Source organism: Oncorhynchus mykiss, chromosome 3 (assembly GCF_057628025.1).
Source record: "Oncorhynchus mykiss isolate SJ-2025 chromosome 3, ASM5762802v1, whole genome shotgun sequence".
NCBI lineage: Eukaryota > Metazoa > Chordata > Actinopteri > Salmoniformes > Salmonidae > Oncorhynchus > Oncorhynchus mykiss.
Genome location: NC_143024.1, coordinates 39,212,468 through 39,230,913, shown reverse-complemented (window position 1 = coordinate 39,230,913; position 18,446 = coordinate 39,212,468). Strand labels below are relative to the sequence as shown.

General features: G+C 45.7%; 1 protein-coding gene across 1 annotated transcript; it reads left to right on the top strand.

Annotated features, from left to right (window-relative positions):
• Positions 1-100: 100 nt before the first annotated feature.
• On the top strand, positions 101-17,722 carry fam110d (family with sequence similarity 110 member D). The gene is made up of 2 exons (XM_021595258.3): positions 101-392; positions 13,725-17,722. The coding sequence occupies exon 2, from the start codon at positions 14,492-14,494 to the stop codon at positions 15,875-15,877; it is 1,386 nt and encodes a 461-aa protein (XP_021450933.1). The 5' UTR covers positions 101-392; positions 13,725-14,491; the 3' UTR covers positions 15,878-17,722.
• Positions 17,723-18,446: the final 724 nt, after the last annotated feature.

Here is an 18,446-nt window from a genome sequence, read left to right as displayed (position 1 = left end):
CTTGATTCTGATTAAGACTTGACTGGCCCTGAAAATGAAATCAAGGTCTATCTCCTCCCCCTCCAATCACCCACCCCCACATAAAGGCTGAACAGGAGTCAGTTTGCACAGCGCCCTACCTGCCCACTCACCATTGTGCCACGGAGTCGCACGGCTGCTACAACGTAAACTACGTGTTCTGGCAGTCTGCGCAAGAAGCGGACGCAGCAGAGCAGACAAGAAGCGTGCAGCACTAGCGGTCTGTCAGTCCGACTATCTGCCCAATAAACTAGGCTACACAAGAAGCGGAGCAGATAACCACTCGGACATATCCATGTCCCGTCCCAGCGGTTGAAAGAACAGAAAGAAACGATAGGACACCTTCACATGCATGAAGAGCAACACAACACAAGGTGAGCATGAAATGTATTTTTAAACGGATTGGGTAGCACAAAGTTATAATGCCCGTTTATTAGCCTACTGTAGATCTTATTACTAGGTAAATTAAATACAAAATAGCCTCCATCGTTTTGTGTGTGCTTTCCATCAGTGTCGTGAATTAATAACCTTCAACATTGAGCATTAACAATAATTACTTCCATATTATTTACGGTTTGATCAACTATGATCTGAGCTGTAAATAATGCAATAAATTATGCCTGATCATATGTGAATAAATGGGAGAATAGGTTCGGACTTAGCTTGTGTATAACTCTGTTGTAGACTATTATATATGTTACTGAATATTAAGGGTAATTGCCGAGCGCACTTTGGACACGTGTGATTAACAAGTACACCACAATTAAACCCTGGGCAATGTGACAAGGTGCATTCAGTGCATCTTGGCGGTGTGTTACTCGGATGAGAGGTTATTTTGCTAACGGGTCAGCAATACCTCACTGAGAGAAACATTTTATTTATGCCTGTTTTATCATGTTGGAAACGGGAGTATACAAAATTATGCACCATAATTCCTCACCATAACTAAACGCAAAGTAGGCTACTTTCAAGCCGGGTGCACTGCCTGTTGGTATTCTTGAATGAGCATAATTGTGCATCTATTTTAGGCAGTGTGCCAGTCAGTTTGTGATTCCAGATGGATAGGCTATACCCTCACATGTAATATGCCTTATATAAACTTCAAGCACCAGTAATGTATTTTTGCGCATAAAGTGGATTGTGTAGTGCTACATGGCGTTTTAAAGTTTAACTGTCAGCCTCTGAGGCCAGCGCTGTTGGAGAAGTTGACATGCACTATAATTCATCATATGACGTGTAACCTATACAGGAAGGCCCCTCTGACTCGACCGTGAACTGTTCTAGTCGTTAAGACTGCCGTTTCACGACTGCTTGTGACTACGGTCGAGATAAAAGTGAGATCGGGTAAAATTACTTCCTGATAAGATTGAACATCCGCGCGCTGATTGGACAAGAGGCATACTACCTTGGACCATCACATTTTCATCCCGATAAAAACTAAAGCATGAGAAGAAATTATGGATGAGCTTCAAAACATCTGATCTCGTTGTAAAGTCCTGGAATTTTCCATGAATGAGTACAATGTTTCCATAGATTTTTACTGAGTTACAGTTCATATGAGGAAATCATTCATTTTAAATCAATTAATTAGGCCCTAATCTATGGCTTTCACATGACTGGGAATACAGATATGCATCTGTTGGTCACAGATACCTTTAAAAAAAATAGGCCTCACAATGGGCCTCGGGATCTCGTCACTGTGTTTTTGTGCATTCAAAGTACTATTGATAAAATGCAATTGTGTTCGTTGTCCGTAGTTTATGCATGCCCATATCATAACCCCACCAACACCATGGGGAACTCTGTTCACAACTTTGACATCAGCAAACTGCTCGCCCACACAACGCCATACACGTGGTCTGTTTTTGTGAGACCAGTTCTCTAAAACGACATTGGAGGTGGCTTATGGTAGAGAAATTAACATTAAAGTCTCTGGCAGCAGCTCTGGTGGATATTTCTGCAGTCAGTATGCAAATTGCGTACTCCCTCAAAACCTGAGAAATCTGTGGCATTGTGTTGTGTGACAAAACTGCACATTTTAGGGTGGCCTTTTATTGTCCCCAGCACAAGGTGCACATGTGTAATGATCATGCTGTTTAATCAGCTTTTTGATATGCCACACTAACTGTGATGGATGGATTATCTTGGCAAAGGAGAAATGTTCACTAACAGGGATGTAAACAAATTTGTGCACAACATTTGAGAGAAATGTGCTTTTTGTGCGTATGGAACATTTCTGGGATCTTTTCTTTCAGCTCATGAAACATGGGACCAACACTTTACATGTTTCATTTCTATTTTTGTTCAGTGTATGTTGCCTTGAAGCCATTGTGTGGCAATCTGTTTACCTGCAATGGCAACATTTTATGTGGCCTCAGGTTGTAATCTAACCTGGTTTAGACATTAGGCCAATGGCAATGAACCTATAGGGAAGATATTAGATAGACACTGATGAGCCAAGTAAGTGCCCTAAAAAGTGAGACATCGGGCAGAAGACTGCGCTACCTGAGATCTCACAACCAGTGGTTCTTCAACAAGGTTCTTATGCAATCTTACCAGATAAAAGTCAAAACCTATTGTATCTCACAGTCAAGTCTTGGGTGATGCTCAAGTTCCCTTAGACTAGGGTTGGGCCAGAGCATTGTGTGGCCCATGTTCTACTCATCCCCCACCATCTCGTTCTGATATTTGGAGATAGTAGATTATTAGTGTGGAGTCACTAGCATATACCACTGAAGGTCAGTCCATATAACATGGAGTTCTGGACCAAACAAAGGGCACTCTTTTGTCTTGCAACCACAAACACACGTGCTGTGGTGTGTTTGTGTGTGTGTGCGTGTGTGTGTGCGTGCGCACGCGTGTCCATAGAGCAGTCTGTTTCCCTTTCCGATTATAAAGAAAAGCAGCAGAGGTATTTTTTAATCATGCACTGTGGTAGCTTTGTGGTGTTGTTCCATTTTGACAGGCTGTTGCATGTTTTAAGATGCGGACATGGACAGCTATGCTAGTATATCATGCAGTAGTGATGATGCTAATGTGCTCTTACTTCCTCGCTAGTGAACCGACATGATCTGCCCCACCACAATGCAGTTAACGTGATGTTAAGCTCAATGTGACTCCTCAGCAATTGTATACACAGTCATGGCAGTAGTCTCTCACGTTCAGTGGCATTTTCTATTCCCGGTCGCTCTTTGGAGATGAGGTGATCTTTGTTGGCTGTGAGGACAGGAGCCTGGCAGATTTAGGACATTCACCAGTGTTTTGTGGAAGGTTATAACCCATAGACAACCTTGTCCCATCATACAGATAACTGTGTAGTTCCTTGATGTAATTGGCCTTTGAGATCTGTCATGTATGAGAACACCAGTATGCGTCATCTCTTCCTATGCTCATGGCTTTCAGTCTGCGGGAACCAGCAGTGATCTGACTGACTACCTGCAAATTAACAGTCTGGCATCATGGAACAGTTGTAAACATCTGTAGTGTATTTTTCACCTATGGCAGTGGGTTCACACACTGCTAATTTAGCCGCTGTAATAAGGCTGTTGTCTGTCTTTGAAGTTGATCCCACCAGAGCAGACAGGCAGGAAGTTGTGCTCTGCTACGGCAGGCCCAGCGGCACAAACAGAGCAGAGAGCAGGCAAAGCCAACCTCCAACAGGAGCCCTGACATCAGTAGGATGACTAAGATTAAATATAACATGGGCCGGGCCTCCGCGGGTTAAACGGCTCAGATCACCCGCGGTGTTGGTGGCAGCAGCAGGTCGAGTCAGGGCCCAAAATGTCACACTGCCCACAGTGACCTTTTCTGGAGGTTTGTGTGTGTGAATGCATAGCCACGTGTTCATACAGCAGCACACACACACATTACGTAGAAATACACACATTGCGTTCTAGACTGACAAATAGCAGTTTAAACTTACCAGCGGTATGCCATTGACCCATGTATGCCCTGGTGTAGGACCGGGCTGAGCCACTTATGGGACACATGCTCTTATTATTTCTGCATTATTTCAGTCTCATTCTTCAGTTCTCTCTGTCATTTATCTTTACACTCTTTTTTGAGACTCCCCACATGTATAATCTCATTGGTGTTGACCCACATCAATCTGATCTGCTGCAATATAGTGGAAGCCTCAGGGCCTTTCATGGTTTTAGTTCACAATAGGCCCCTCATGTGTTTCTTATCACTTAAAGTTCATGAAACTTTTCACTGAACTTTTATGTTTTCTCTCACAGACCAGTCTTGTAATCAAGTAATTTCCCCAAATGAAAATCATTGGTTTGTGTGTGTCAGTCATACTGTACTCTCCAAAATAAAAATAAGACATTTTTTTTGCCAAAACCCTTTCCCGTTGCATGGTTGCCATGTACAGCCCACTAGTTACAGAAGGTGAAGCCCCCTAGTTACGGAGGGAAGTTCAGGTTCCTAATTAGAGGGTAAAGGGTCCTGTAAGTGACATCACCTTCCCCCTGGCACTATGAGTGTGTGTGTGTGTGTGTGTGTGTGTGTGTGTGTGTGTGTGTGTGTGTGTATGTGAGGGAGAGAGAGTGTGTATGAGAGAATGAGAGGCAGCTGTTGTGAGACATTTGACAATCACTGCTGTGTGAGACTTCAAACACCCTCAGTCTTCACACAAACTGTCAGAATCGGAGCTTATAATTTGACTTTATTGTTCCTTTAAATGTGTTGTGTTTGAGGAGGTGCTTTTGAGACAGCTAGCTTCCTCCGAAGCTAAACTAGAAATGCACCTAACAGAGGACTTTGTGCACAAAGTTTCATCAGGGGCTTCATCTTTCCTTGAGGATGCTTATTTATTGTAGTTTCTTTCAGTAAGTCATTTCCACAACATGTACAAACTATTTTATTCAAAAACCACATTGGTGTTTTGGGCTGCACCTGTTCCAGAACTCCTGTATTTTTCCTTCATGGCTTGTTCTCCATCTCCTTTTTAAATAGTGAGCCAATTTGTTTTCAGCTATTTTATTTCCATAACTGATTAAAACAAATCCCTCATGGCTCCCCCTACTGCAGATATATGATGAGCAATATGTTTGGATCATCGAATCGCAGTCAAATCGCAGCATCTAATTACAATACATATAGAATCCTGAAAATCCCGATAAATGTCCTATCCCTGGCAATTCCCAGCCCTTCACTCTTAAAAATGAAAGGTGCTATCTAGAACCTAAAATGGTTCTTTGGCTGTCCCCATAGAATAACTATTTGAAGAAGCCTTTTTGGTTCTAGATAGAACCCTTTTGGTTCCAGGTAGAACCCTTTTGGGGTCCATGTAAAACCCTTTCCACGGAGAGTTCTACATGAAACCCAAAAGGGTTCTTACCTGGAACCAAAAAGGGTTCTCCTATGGGGACCCTTTTTTATAAGAGTGCATTAGCTAAAAGTGCCCCTCCAGAATCTTCATCGGAGGCACAAATCAGATAATTATACCTATGAATCTAGTAATTTTCACGATTCTCAACCACCCTCCCACTGTAGCATCCATAGACCCATCTCTATCAGCCCCTAACCCAATAAATAATGAATCATTGCTAACTAAATCATGAAAGGTGGTCCGCCCCTCCATCTCCTACTGGTCCCCTGTGTCGTGGTGACAGCTGTGGGAGCTCCTCTCTCTCTCACATCCCTGTAATTGTTCACAGCCCTGCTGGGTACCTCGGTGGCTCTGCCACATCCAATCAGAATCACCCATAGTGATCAGAATCACCCATAGTAATATTCACTCAGTCGCTGACGCATGACAGTCTGGACCCTTCAATTAAGAGGACACGGCAGTGCTGGATACGGCCTCCGAGACTGCCATCCATTCCATCCGACTCACTATGGGGAGTCTTGGTGACTCTGACAGGGCAAGGAGGAGGAACGAGGGGTCTATTTCTGTGGCACTTGGGGCCTGTTTGTGGAGACGTAGGCTGACGACTGGGTAATGAGTGAAGACAGCTGGCAGGTTCAGTAGAGGTGACACACTAAGAGTACATATGACAGGAAGGAAAACACTGGGCCTTGTTCCGGGACTGTGTTTGAGAGGTTTAAGCCTCATCTAGTTTTCCCCATGGTTGACTCCTTTATTCGGTTCGGAAATATCCGAAAAATACAAAAAAGTAGGGCAAGTCGTAAGTGGTCAGTGCTTGGTGGGCCTCTGTAAATGTGGCATGTTTTCGCAGGGAAATATGAAAAACACATTAGCTGACATTCTCTATTTTCCCCCGGGTAAGTTGAAATGTAAGCTAATCGAGTCGTATTGGTTTTTCCGTTCAGTTGATAACTGTGGCCGTCTCGTTGGTGGTGGGTTGGTGATAAGTGACTGGTAGCCTACATTGTAGGTTGGTACATCGTATTCAGGCCATGGTTCATCCATACGGGGACAGATAGCTAATCAATGGAAAGTGTGAGACTGTGAGGGGTGGTAGGGGGTGCCCTCTGGCACGGTGGTTGGCTAGGATGTATCAGTGTGTTCGGAGATGACTTGATGTTTGGGGAGGGAGGCATAGCTGGAGGACTCCCCCCTTCAACACTTGGATGATGCTTTTACAGAGAAAAAGGTCTAGTGGGAACATCCCAGCAACATTGTAAGACTTCTGTGAGAATGTTTTGTGGTCCCCGTTATTTTCTATTTAGAGTGCTAAGAGGCTGCAAATGCAGACACCCTCAACGTTTCGACAGAACTAACACACAAGATGCCCAGCTGTGCTAAACTTAGTTGTTTATTATATAATGTAGCATCTAAATAGTCTGCCTTTTATTAAGTCGATACATGGTTACATGAACAACTGCAGCACTGACAAAGTGTATTTTGTGTACTGACACAAAGTAGAAAGAGAAAAGACATGAAACCTCTCATCTTGTTAGACATTCCCTTACGGGTTCTGCAAATGGGCCGCATGCCTCAAACTCTCTTTTAACCCCATGAAACCACTAGAAACTGGCATTTGCTGCTTCAGAGAGGGCGAATTCTTCCGACTTGTTGAAATCAAACATCTGGCTCGTCTCCAGCAAGAGCTCTAGATAGAGCTTTGACACCAGCTGAGAGCTTAATGAGGGCTTACTCCGGCAGAACAGCCTTCATAATTTAACACTCCAGGGGATGTGCCCAGATGTATGTGTGTGTACAGTACTGTGTATACAACCCCAGGATGGTGTATTTGGGAGGTTTGGGGGGATGCTCTCTGCTACTCAAAAGGGTTCTTTCTCATATACAGCATTCAGCAGTATATTTGACAGAGGGTTTGTTTTGTTTAGTTACATAAAGACATGTTGGCATTTATAGGTGTAATAGTGGTGGTCATTGCTCAGAATATGTACACCAACATATCCAGACCTGGGATGGAGGCCCCACATAACCACAAGCAAGCATGCACACCCCCCCCCAACCTCTCCCATCTCCCTTTTGACCTCAGCTGCATCCCCCAAGTTCCTGACCAGAAGGACTATTGTAATATGTAATACATTTCCCAACATTTTCTTGATAGGTTCCCAGTATACATGTTCTCCTTCCGTGTGTATGAGCTCACCCTTCAGTGGTTCACTCGTCAACCGTGAGTCGTCATAGCAGAGGCTTAACATTCCACCACTGAGCTGTAGACAGAGAGTGGATCAGGTGTCACTATAATGTGGCATGGGTTACTAGGGAGTCCGGGGCTGGGGATGGTGCCAGAGTGGAACACGGGGTGCATCCATGGCAGTAACTTCCACTAAGGACAGGGGGGACGTGTCCCTCACCACAAATCAAAGTTACATGGAAAGATATCTGAATGTATGTAATACTGAAAGGCCAATGAAGAGAGCTATGTTTTTTCTGCATCTGTGGAATTGTCTATGTGGGCAAAACGCATGCTTAATTGTCTTTTTCCATGCATTAGGCCTAAAATGTGTAACACACAAACAGTCCGTATTGAGTCATTGGGTTACATGCTGTAGGTCAAGTGTGCTGTGGTTATCAGCTCAACCAGAGGGGGTGCCTGCTCCTGCTGTCGGAAAAAAAGTTAGAAGTTAGAATAGTCGAGGAAGTCTGGCCGTCTTATCTCAACCGTTTCAACCTTTATTAGTTTTGCAGGGGTGTGAGAGCTGATAAGAGGTTGACCAGGGCCGGCAGTCTTGCACCTCCAGTGCCACAATCACGTAGTCTGTGTGGTCCTTTGAGTAGCTAATCAAGGACGCTTTTTTTTAAAGCGACGTTCTGTACTTCAGGTTTTTGTAATTAGCCTAAGACTTGTAGGACTTTCCCAACCTTGAATAGGCTAATATAAATATTTGACTTACATACTGTACATACTGTAAAGGGGGCGGCAGGTAGCCTAGTGGTTAGGGGGTTGGGCCAGTAACTGAAAGATTGCTGGATCAAATCCCCAAGCTGACAAGGTAAAAATATGTTGTTCTGCCCCTGAACAAGGCAGTTAACCCACTGTCGTCGTTGTAAATAAGAATCTGTTCTTAACTGATTCGCCTAGTTAAATAAAGGTTCATTTAAAAAAATAAAATAATACAGAGCAGGACAGATTGCTTTCGTCTGTACAGGCTGTCTCTATTTCGCACTTATAGGCTTCGACTCTCCACTCACTGTCTTCCAGTGATTAACTTTGAATGACAAAAGAGCCACATTCAGTGAGTTAAGTGGCCATCTCATCTATTTTATGGTTGGGAGGAGGTCTATTGAGGTGGCGGTCCCTTAAGTCGTCCCCCTTGTGACCTGATGCCCCCCTGCATGACAGTGGAGGGGTCTGAGGTCCCCACCCCACCCTGCAACATCCCCCACCTCCTGCCCCACAACCATACATCAAGTAGCTAATGGCCTGATGGCACTTGAAGCCTCACAATTGTGATTGGATTTACGGTGTGTCACTGGCTTTGTCTGTTGGGCCAGTGGAGGGGTGTTTGTCCCCCTGGCTCCATCTCTGTTATTTTTTATTGTCATGTTGTTGTTTTTTGTCCTCCCCCAGCTAATGAGATGGAGTGGTCCAGGTCTTTCCCTTCTTATCTACCAGACCCAGAGAGAGCCATTGTTTAGAGCCATTAATAATCCAATGTCTGCGGCCCTAGAAGAGCCAATTCTCTGTCCATCCTCAGAACATACCCTCTAGAGATGTTTCTGTGGTGCTGGTTAATGACCGAACAGGGTTGAACCGTTAATTTGGACCATTAATAGTCATCGTCTTTATGTTCACACATGGCGCTGTCAACCTGGGCGTGTTGTGCGTCCATAGAATCTACAGATGCCGCAAGAGAATCCTGAATAGGTCCTGGTTAAAATGTTACAATTTTATAAAGTTGGAGTCCAATGGTGATGGTCTTCCAGCTTCTGCCTGTTTCAACCTACAGAGAGGAGCCAGGTGTTTCAAAAGACAGAAAGAAAAGGGGAATACAGGAGAAAGAGAAAGCAGAAAATATAGGGGTGAAGATTGAGAGATTACCCTTCTGCTGATAGATAGTTCACAGCAGATGCCCCTCATTTCTTTGACAGGTGTAAAGAGGGTCAGCACATTTTTAAAATGCTTCAAAGGGGGTCTCTCCGAGAATTGATGTACCTCTTCTCTTGTGTTTTATCCCTCTGAATGCATATTTCAAAGTGGAACTTGTTTTAACCTTCTAAACTGAGGACAGCCGGTTTCCTTTGGATATGCTTTGTTACCTCTGGACTCTAGCTGTTTCATTGGTGGGTAGACGAGGAAGTCCTCATGAACCAAACAAACACTCTCTGGGTTGGAGCCTTATCTTCCCCACCAGAGTAATCAACAGCGCCCTTTAACCCTTCCTAGTCGAATGTCTTTGCTAACTCATATAGTTAACCTCTAGCACCATTTGTATTTGAAACAGTAGCTAAATTAACAATCAATTGAATTTTTTAAATTTTTTTATTAGGTCTGTCCTCTGAGCTCTGGAGTGAGAGACATATAGGCATGACCTTTGCTTTTGGTTTATCTAACCTGGGTCATACTCATCAACCAAGTATCCCAAATAATAGCATTGATTAAAAGCAAAATTGAGTGAGCCGGATCCATTTGTTGTGCACACAACCGCAATGCGACCCTGGTGATCACGGAACGTCGGACCCTTTTCGCGCTCGCACTGGGCCGGACAGTTGTCTGTCCGGCCCAGATGCAGCATGACACAAAACATCTGCTTCCTCTTATAGGCTACATGGGGGCGCCTGGTTAAGCCTTCCCTGCAGGCGGGCGAGCAGCTTCACAGAGAGAGAGGGAGAGAGAGAGAGGGAGAGAGAGAGAGAGGGGGCAGACAGAGGGGGGAAATGACAGGGTGGGAGGGAAAAACAGAGAGAAAGAAAGCAGGAGAGAGAGGGGGGGAGAGTGAGACAATTACAGCGAGAGAGAGAGAGAGAGAGAGTGCGAGTGGGGTAGAAAAAGATGAGAGATGGACAGTGACGTATGAAAGCCAGGGAGAGGAGAGGGGTACAGAAGAGGTTCATATTTACCCATTGTGAGAGAAGGGGGAAGCCAGAGCGGGAGCAGGGGCGATGCAGTGTAATGGGAGAAACGTTCTACTGTGGCCGTCACACGCTTTTCAAAAGAGGGAGGATCACGGTAAAGGGTGCTGGGTACTAATTAGTCTCATAAGAGTCAATGGAGTTACTGGAGGCTGTTGTCTGTGTGTAAATCCAGGTTGGGATCACCCCCTCACTCTCACGGTGTATGTGTGCGCACGTGCGAAAGCGTCAACCTGGTCTACTGACCTCACCCTGTGTTTTCAGATCCAACCTGTTTTCTTACTCTGTGGCTTGAAACCTGTGTATTTCTACTACTTCTCTCAGTTATCAATCACCATGTGTGTCCAGAAGAAATATGAGCAAACTTACATTTGGGCGACTGTCTGCATGGACTATGCTTGTAAGTAATAAATAGTGTCCCAAACAACCAACGGCTAGCGTTGTGATTCACACTGATCTATGAATTATTCTCTGTGATACTACTCACAGTGCTCAGAGCAAGAGATAACCTCTTATCAGAGACTGGCTGGCTCTCTTTAAATGGCTCGTGTCCCATCCAATGAATACAATGCCTTCAGAAGACGTTTACATTTCAAACAACAGAAGAACATTCAAATGAACACAGTCAATCTCAGCGGGGAACACGGTTTTTGAACTTGGTCTGAGTGGTAAAAAGACAGTGGTTTTCAAAAGATGTATGGTCTCTGGAGTTATACTTTCATATACGGAACATTCTCCCTTGTTTTGTCATATAATATTACTATTTGCTTAACTCTTGACTCCAACATCCTGTGGTCACCCGTTTTTGTCTTCCATTGGTCATCACTAAAACCAGGATCTACTCCATGCCACAAACTCTATAGAACTCGTATTCAGATTGGATTGAAGAACTCACACTTCCATGGAGGGTTAGAGGCTGCCTGTCATCAGTACCCCATGTTTGAGTTCCTAGGCCAGGCACTAATCTTGCTTTACGCTCCAGTGTCCTGATCCTGCCAGTTGAAACGGCAATCCTACTGTCTGATGGAGCACATATGCTCCGGAAGAACGGTGTGTAGTAAATATGGCGCCCCCACCACCTCCACCACCGTTACCCTTAGTTACGCTACATTTTTCATCCCCTCTTACTTTCTGTAGTCACACTTTATTGGACGGTCTGGATAGTCCATCTGTAGATACAGATGGTCAAACTATCAACAAACTAGGCAACTGCCTGCTAATGTTAGGGTTAGATTTAGAATTTGGGTTAGTTGGTTGAAAGGTCACTGATCGTCTGCAGAGCATCTGTAGATGGACCATACAAATAAAGAGTTACCCTTTCTGTTTTTACCCCTGTTTTTACCCCTGTCTAGACTCTTTCCTCTGACACCTGTTGATGTTTGTCTTATTCCAAACAATGGGTACCTTTCCCGGGCCTTGCCTGCTTGACATCTGGAAAGTGTAGCCATCCCCCCTCCTCTCTAGACGGAATTTATAGTAGTAGGCCATCTAGGTGTGGAGGTTGAACGGTAGTGAGCCAACTTAAACGACAGAGGTAGGGAGGTAAGCCCCGTTTTCATGTCATGCTGCCAGTAGTTAGCTTTTTCACAAATTCGTAGGACTTAGTTTAAAGTCTTGAGGGTTTGTTTTGGTGATCATTAGGGCTAGGATCCTTATGGAAAGTACTTGCTGTTTGCAAAGTGCCTCTGTTTCTTTGCTATTGAACCGTACCAACATACTAACCTTATACTATTATGCAATGTGTACACAAAACCACAGACATAGATCCTTTTCCTGCCAGGAGGTCACACATTGTTTTGCCTCATAAAAACTAAGTGCCAAAATAGACTTATTTGTATCGCACCTCAGGCCACTCTGAGAACAATACCACTCTGACTCTTCAGCTGTCACACAGCAGAAGGAGCATGTTTGGTTCTCTGGGACAGTTTCTTAATACTTTTTGAAGGAAAGTAAATGAAAAACAGTCACCACCTGTGCCCCCAGGTTTTTGTTGCAGTTCTGGGGTTTACAGACGAGGTCTTTCTACTGCTATACCCCACATGGTAGCCTATGTAGGCTCCCGAGTGGTGCAGCGGTCTAAGCCACTGCATCTCAGTGCTGGAGGTGTCACTACAGACCCTGGTTCAATCCCGTGCTGTATCGCAACCGGACGTAATCGGGAGTCCCATAGGGCAGTGCACAATTGGCCCAGCATCGTCCAGGTTAGAGGAGGGGTAGGCCGTCATTGTGAAATAAGAATTTGCTCTTAACTGACTTTCCTAGTTAAATAAAGATTTTTTTTTTAAATGGGCCTTCTGTTTTTACATATGAAAAGTAACAGAATGTGGGCTCTCCAAAAGGCCGGATAATCTGCAAACCAACTCTGCAGACAAACATTTTAATTTACTGGGCAGGGCCTTATTGCCACGTGCTGACACACACATGCACACAGGTTAATCATAGAGAGCACCCTCCTTGGTTTAGGTACACCATCCCGTTATAGACACACAACCTATAGACAACCCCTCCCTTCCTTACTCCCAAGTCATCGCAATGCGTTCCCCTAAAAATAACAGACTTCTCTTTCTATGCAACATGTAACTGAGATATGTACCACTTCAAACAACTCCAGTTACTTTTGTTTTAAAGTTGAATGTATCTTTCATTGGGGCTCGCTAATTTGGAGAACAAGCTGCCTCACCGCAACTGTGAGAGAGTTATTGCGTTGGAGGTGTATTGGTTTGATGGTCTTGCGTTAGCGAAGCAATCCGTACAACCGTTTAGGAATGCAAATGTGGTTCAACTCATCACAGCTGGTTATGCAATTTTATATTAGGAGCGATGCCTCTTTTCTGTCAACCTTGCATGTTGAGGAGAAATCGTTTCGGGAGATGTGTTGAGCTCCTTCCCCTTGAGCACATAGACACACAGACACACTCTCACAGCTACAGGGTGCTGTGAATATCAATGCAGAAGTATGATTCCTATTCCTATTGTAGCCTTCAAGATATTCAATTCCTCGTAAAACTTGGATTGGCATGTTTTGTGTATTCCCAATAGCAGTCAGCTCAGTGCATGCGTGGGAGCTTGGCCCAGCTCTTTCCTGGCAGACACAGGACTCATTCCAGAGTGCAAAAGGAGCTCAGAGTGAGCTTTAGAGAACACTGTCCCTCTCTGCCATATGGTCTCTCTCTGTTTCTCCGTCTCTGCAGCCCTGGAGAAAAGCAGGCCGTGCTAACACCTCTCTTTTTTGATGTTTTTCTCTCAGGGGACTGTGGGTGCAGGTGAGGACAAGGGCAAGTCCTTCATCCGTCCGTCAACGTCAGAAGTGTCCCGGTGCCGCCCACCCTCAGGTCACCTCAACCACGACGGCGGCCGAACAAATAGGCATCTCTCGACCCAGCGTCCCTCAGACTGCCTGCCTTCACCAAGCAAATATTTGTGGCCGTTATATCTCATTTCCCAGGTTTAACCTTCAGAGAAAAGATCAATGGAAAAGGAGTGATCGCTCAGAGAGAGACCGACAGAGAGAACAAGAAAGTAAGGGGGGGGTGAAAAATAGTAACCCTTTCAAAGTGAACTCTGCCTGCTATTTCTGCTGCGCTGTGGGCAGGAGAACGTCCCATTTGGGAGTGCTGTTGGCCAATGGCAACAGGATTTCCCTGCACCCTGCCCATTTATCCAAATTCCTGTGTAAATACTGGATAGAGATATCAATTTGTCTGGGCTCCAATAGTGCCCAGAAAGAGACTATAAGCTATCTATAGAAAGCTCCACAACAAACTTGGCCTCTGTGGTCACAGAATTGCCACCTAGTTATTTCCTCAGTAGAGAGATCCAGGAACTGTGAGTGAGGATGGGAGCTGCTATGCTTTAGTTCTAAAGCAGAAAGCTTACTGAAAAGCTCACACCAGACTAGAACTTGAAAGGTACAACAATAGATTCAGGGGGAACACCTTTGGCAACTAGCAGCAGGAGAAGGCAGCCATTTTGGGGCTGCTGTTTTGATGTCTTTACCCAGAAAGGTGGAGCACCATGAAGCCGTTAACACCCATAGGATCCCCCTCACCTCTGAGGCTCCTCAACAAGGGCCCAGACTACCTGCGTAGGCAGATGGAGGGTGGGGGCCAGGGCCGTTCCATCAGCGCTGTAGAGAGACTCGAGGCAGACAAGGCCAAGTATGTTAAGAGCCAGCAGGTCATTAACACCAAACAGGAGCCAGTCCTGGTGCCTTGCACACCACCTCCTCCACACCGTCGTCCCCACACCGTGCCTGGGTGCCTCACACCACGACTGCCACCCCGCCGATCCTCTGCTCCTTTCACCACCCTGACCGCCCCCCTCACCGTACGAGATGAGAACGAGAATGATGACTCGAGGAAGGAGAATCGGAGGACGTCGGTGGATGTGGAAGCACGGAACAGGAGTAACGCCAACGAGGTGACCCCACCCAGCCCCAGAAACCCCTGGACTCCACCCTCCATACCCCTGGTAGCCCCTCACAGTGCCCCCATCCTGAGGAGGAGCACCGGTAAGCGCATGCTGCGTCCTGACTCCCTGGTCATCTACCGGCAGAAGAAAGAGTGCAAAATCCTGCCTAGTGGTGGCATCATATTGGGGAACTCCAACATGGAGATAAAGGGGTACAACTTTGTCCGCCGCCTCTTCCAGGGCTCCATGCGGGAGAAGAGTGGCGGGGGCGAGGGGGGCACCCAGAAGATGGTGATCAGCGAGGAGAAGGCTTTGTCGCGGGATGGTGACTCACGCATGTCTTGGACCAATGACAAGGACACCGTGGACGGGGGACAGGTAGGGCCAGGTAGCCGGAGATCCAGTAAGACAGACCACGAGCGCTCACCGCTTCCCAGCCCTGGCTTCAGCTGTACATCGGAGCGGACTAAGAATGGTGTTAGCTGTGTTAGCAATGGCACTACCAATGGTACCAGAAACGGCAATGGCATCACCAAGGGCAATGATGTAAGTGACCACACTGACAACGAGGCGGACATCTGGAAGCGGGTGCCGCCACCACCACCACCGCGGTTGCGTTCAGGACTACAACGCTCCAAGTCAGATCTACTTCTGCGATGCTCAGTGGCGTTGTCTGACCAGGAGCATTTCTTTGACTACTGCGGGCTGGACCTGGACATGGTGGACCGGCTGGGGCCTGAGAACTTCCTGGGTGGGATCAGCGACGTAGACACACTCTCATTGGTGCTGAGGAGCATAGGGGGAGGGGGCGGTGGCTCGGAGCCCAGCGAATTCTCCCGCCACTCAGGAGAGGCAGGGCTTTTCCAGGAGGAGGTGGCCGAGAAGCTGACTACGGGGGTGTCAATCATCGAGAGGAATGCCCGTGTCATCAAGTGGCTCTACAGCTGCAAGAACGCAGCACAGGAGGGGCCCAAAGAGTCCACTGTTTAGACACCACTTCTCTAAAAGAAGACATGTTCCCCTGAAGGACAGAGACTTTGTTATTGTGCCGTAATCCTTAGTCTTCTCCCAGGTTGATATGCTGTATTTATAGGTCCTATGGGAAGTGTGAGGGGTGTGGATGGCCTACACCTTATTTTCAAGTGGAATCATTTACCCCTGCATACGTTTTGTCAGTGAGTGTGTGATTGTGTTGGATACGGCTGTCCCACCCACTCCCTATCCTAACCAGTAGGTATTGTCGGATCTATAGTGACTGACAGCCCCCCCTAAGCTCCGCTCTGACTCTACAACCAACAATAAGGCGCATCAGTGAGAAAAGAACAGGCACAGATGAGGCTGTATTTAGTGCCGTGGACGCGCAACAACACAACCCTACACTCTTCTCTCGAACATATCAATAATTTAGAATGGAAAACCACAGAGGGGTTTTTTTCTGAACTGGAGTGAACCGTGAGTACCTCATTCCGAACTGTGCCAGTTTAGTTTGTGTGTAGCTTTTCTTTTTTTTCCTTCTTAAAACGCAGGCGTTGGAACAGGCACGCGAGGGACCCCTGTGGGGTTGTTAATGCACTGAACTGGACGAGAAGTGTGAGAGAGAGGCAACGAGTGAGAGAGAGAAAGAGAAACAGCTTGGACTTTTTAGAGAGAATCCTCACCCATTAAACACTGAGCATAATACTCTAGAGGCAGTAATGCCGGGACAGTGGTATTTGACAAGGAGGGACGCAGGGTCGGTTATTTTGATCATACATCACCTGAACCTTACCCCAAGGAGAGGTAACTCTGACACAGCAGCTACTGACCACTGATACGTTAGTTGTGATACAATTGTTATTTGACAGCTACTGCTATGTAATTGGCTGGCAGCAAACTCTGCATTGCCTTCACCCCTGTTGCCACTGTGTAAGCTACCTTGTTGCCATTGCAGGTAGAAATTAAAGTGTGATAAAGTGTTCTTTTACTGGATAACTGGTCAATTCCTTGTGGAATAAAGTTGCTTTTTTACTTCGCTTCCACAAAATATTAACTTCAAGGGCATTTTAAATTCCTCACCAAACAAAGATTATTTTGTTTCTATTTTCATGTAACAGATTTCACCTTAGTAGGTGTTCAAAGTCTAAGGGACCATGATCTATCAGGTTGCCAAGTATTTGAGAGTGACACCTTCACAGAGCTGACGTTTACAGAGTCCCCCAGACTCCCTCGAGGGTGGGGGTTGGGGTTCATCTCCCCCTGGGGCCAATGGTCATCTGGCTCTCCCCCACAGGAGACCCCAGGCCTGAGGGAGGATGGTAAAGGGGGGTAAGAACTCCCTCTCTCCCCCTCTACCTCTAATAGCCATAGATCCTACCTCACTTCATCAATCTGTCATTGATGCCCCTTTTATCTAAATGAAAATGTCACGTTGATCAGAGTTCTCCCAGAGATACCCCTGAAAAATTAACTGAAGGTCCACAGGTGGTATGTACGGGTTAGAATGTGACCCGGAGAGACAGAGAGAGGCATTGGGTGGAGTAATATTGGACCTGAGGAGGGTCACATGATGGGCTATGTAATAAATCAACAACCAATCCCCTTTTAGAGCCATAGCATTTTCTCTCTGTATGTAGCATTGCGCCCAAACCAACTGGACCACCCCTTTAAACTGGACTCGTGTTGGAAACTCCTCGGAGAAAACTGTTCTCTTGCATGTTTACAAAACGGCTCTGTACATTTTTTGATCTATGTTCTATTTTCCATATATGAGAGGTTCCGTTTTTATTCCAAAGAGAAATGTGTATGATGTTGTACACCGAACATTTTAAGAATAAAGTCATATTTGTGCAACAAAAATGTTTCATTTTTTATAGTTTTTTTGGCTCCATTAAGCAGCACACATTTCTGTATACCATAATGGACTGTTTCTGTCTCACAGAAACAGTACATGATGACTTCATCCACTCTTTAACATTGCATAAGTGTAGTCTTAATTCTTACAAACTTAGCTAACCATTTCATGGGTACAGGCAACCTGTTGTTTACAGTAGGCTAACAACTACTTTTGAGAAGAAAGAAACCTTCTGTAAATAGTTGTTTTAGGAATGTCTGATGGAAAAGAGTGAGTGAGTCAGTGTTTTGATGTTGTCTGGCCTTTGACAGACATCTCATTTTTCACATTAGCTCAAGAGGCTGCCTGTGGTAATAATTTTAGCATCCTGAGCATATAGAACCCTGAGGGAGTTGCAACAGGTCCTGTTTACAGACAACACAAAGGAGACTGTGGCCTGATGCTCTAAGTCTGGGTGGTCAGGTTGAGACGTCCATGGACAACTGCTTCCTTTTCTCCGTTTCTGTCTCCCTCTCTCTCTTTTCTCTCTCTCTGCCTGTATACCTATCTCTTTCTCTCTCCCTCTCTCTAATTCTCTCTCTGTCTACCTTTCTTCCCCCTCTCTCTGTCTTTCTGTCTTTGCCTGGCTCTTTCCTCCAAACCCTTCTCCCATCCAACTATCTCTCTCTCTCTCTCTCTCTCTCTCTCTCTCTCTCTCTCTCTCTCTCTCTCTCTCTCTCTCTGAGGAGA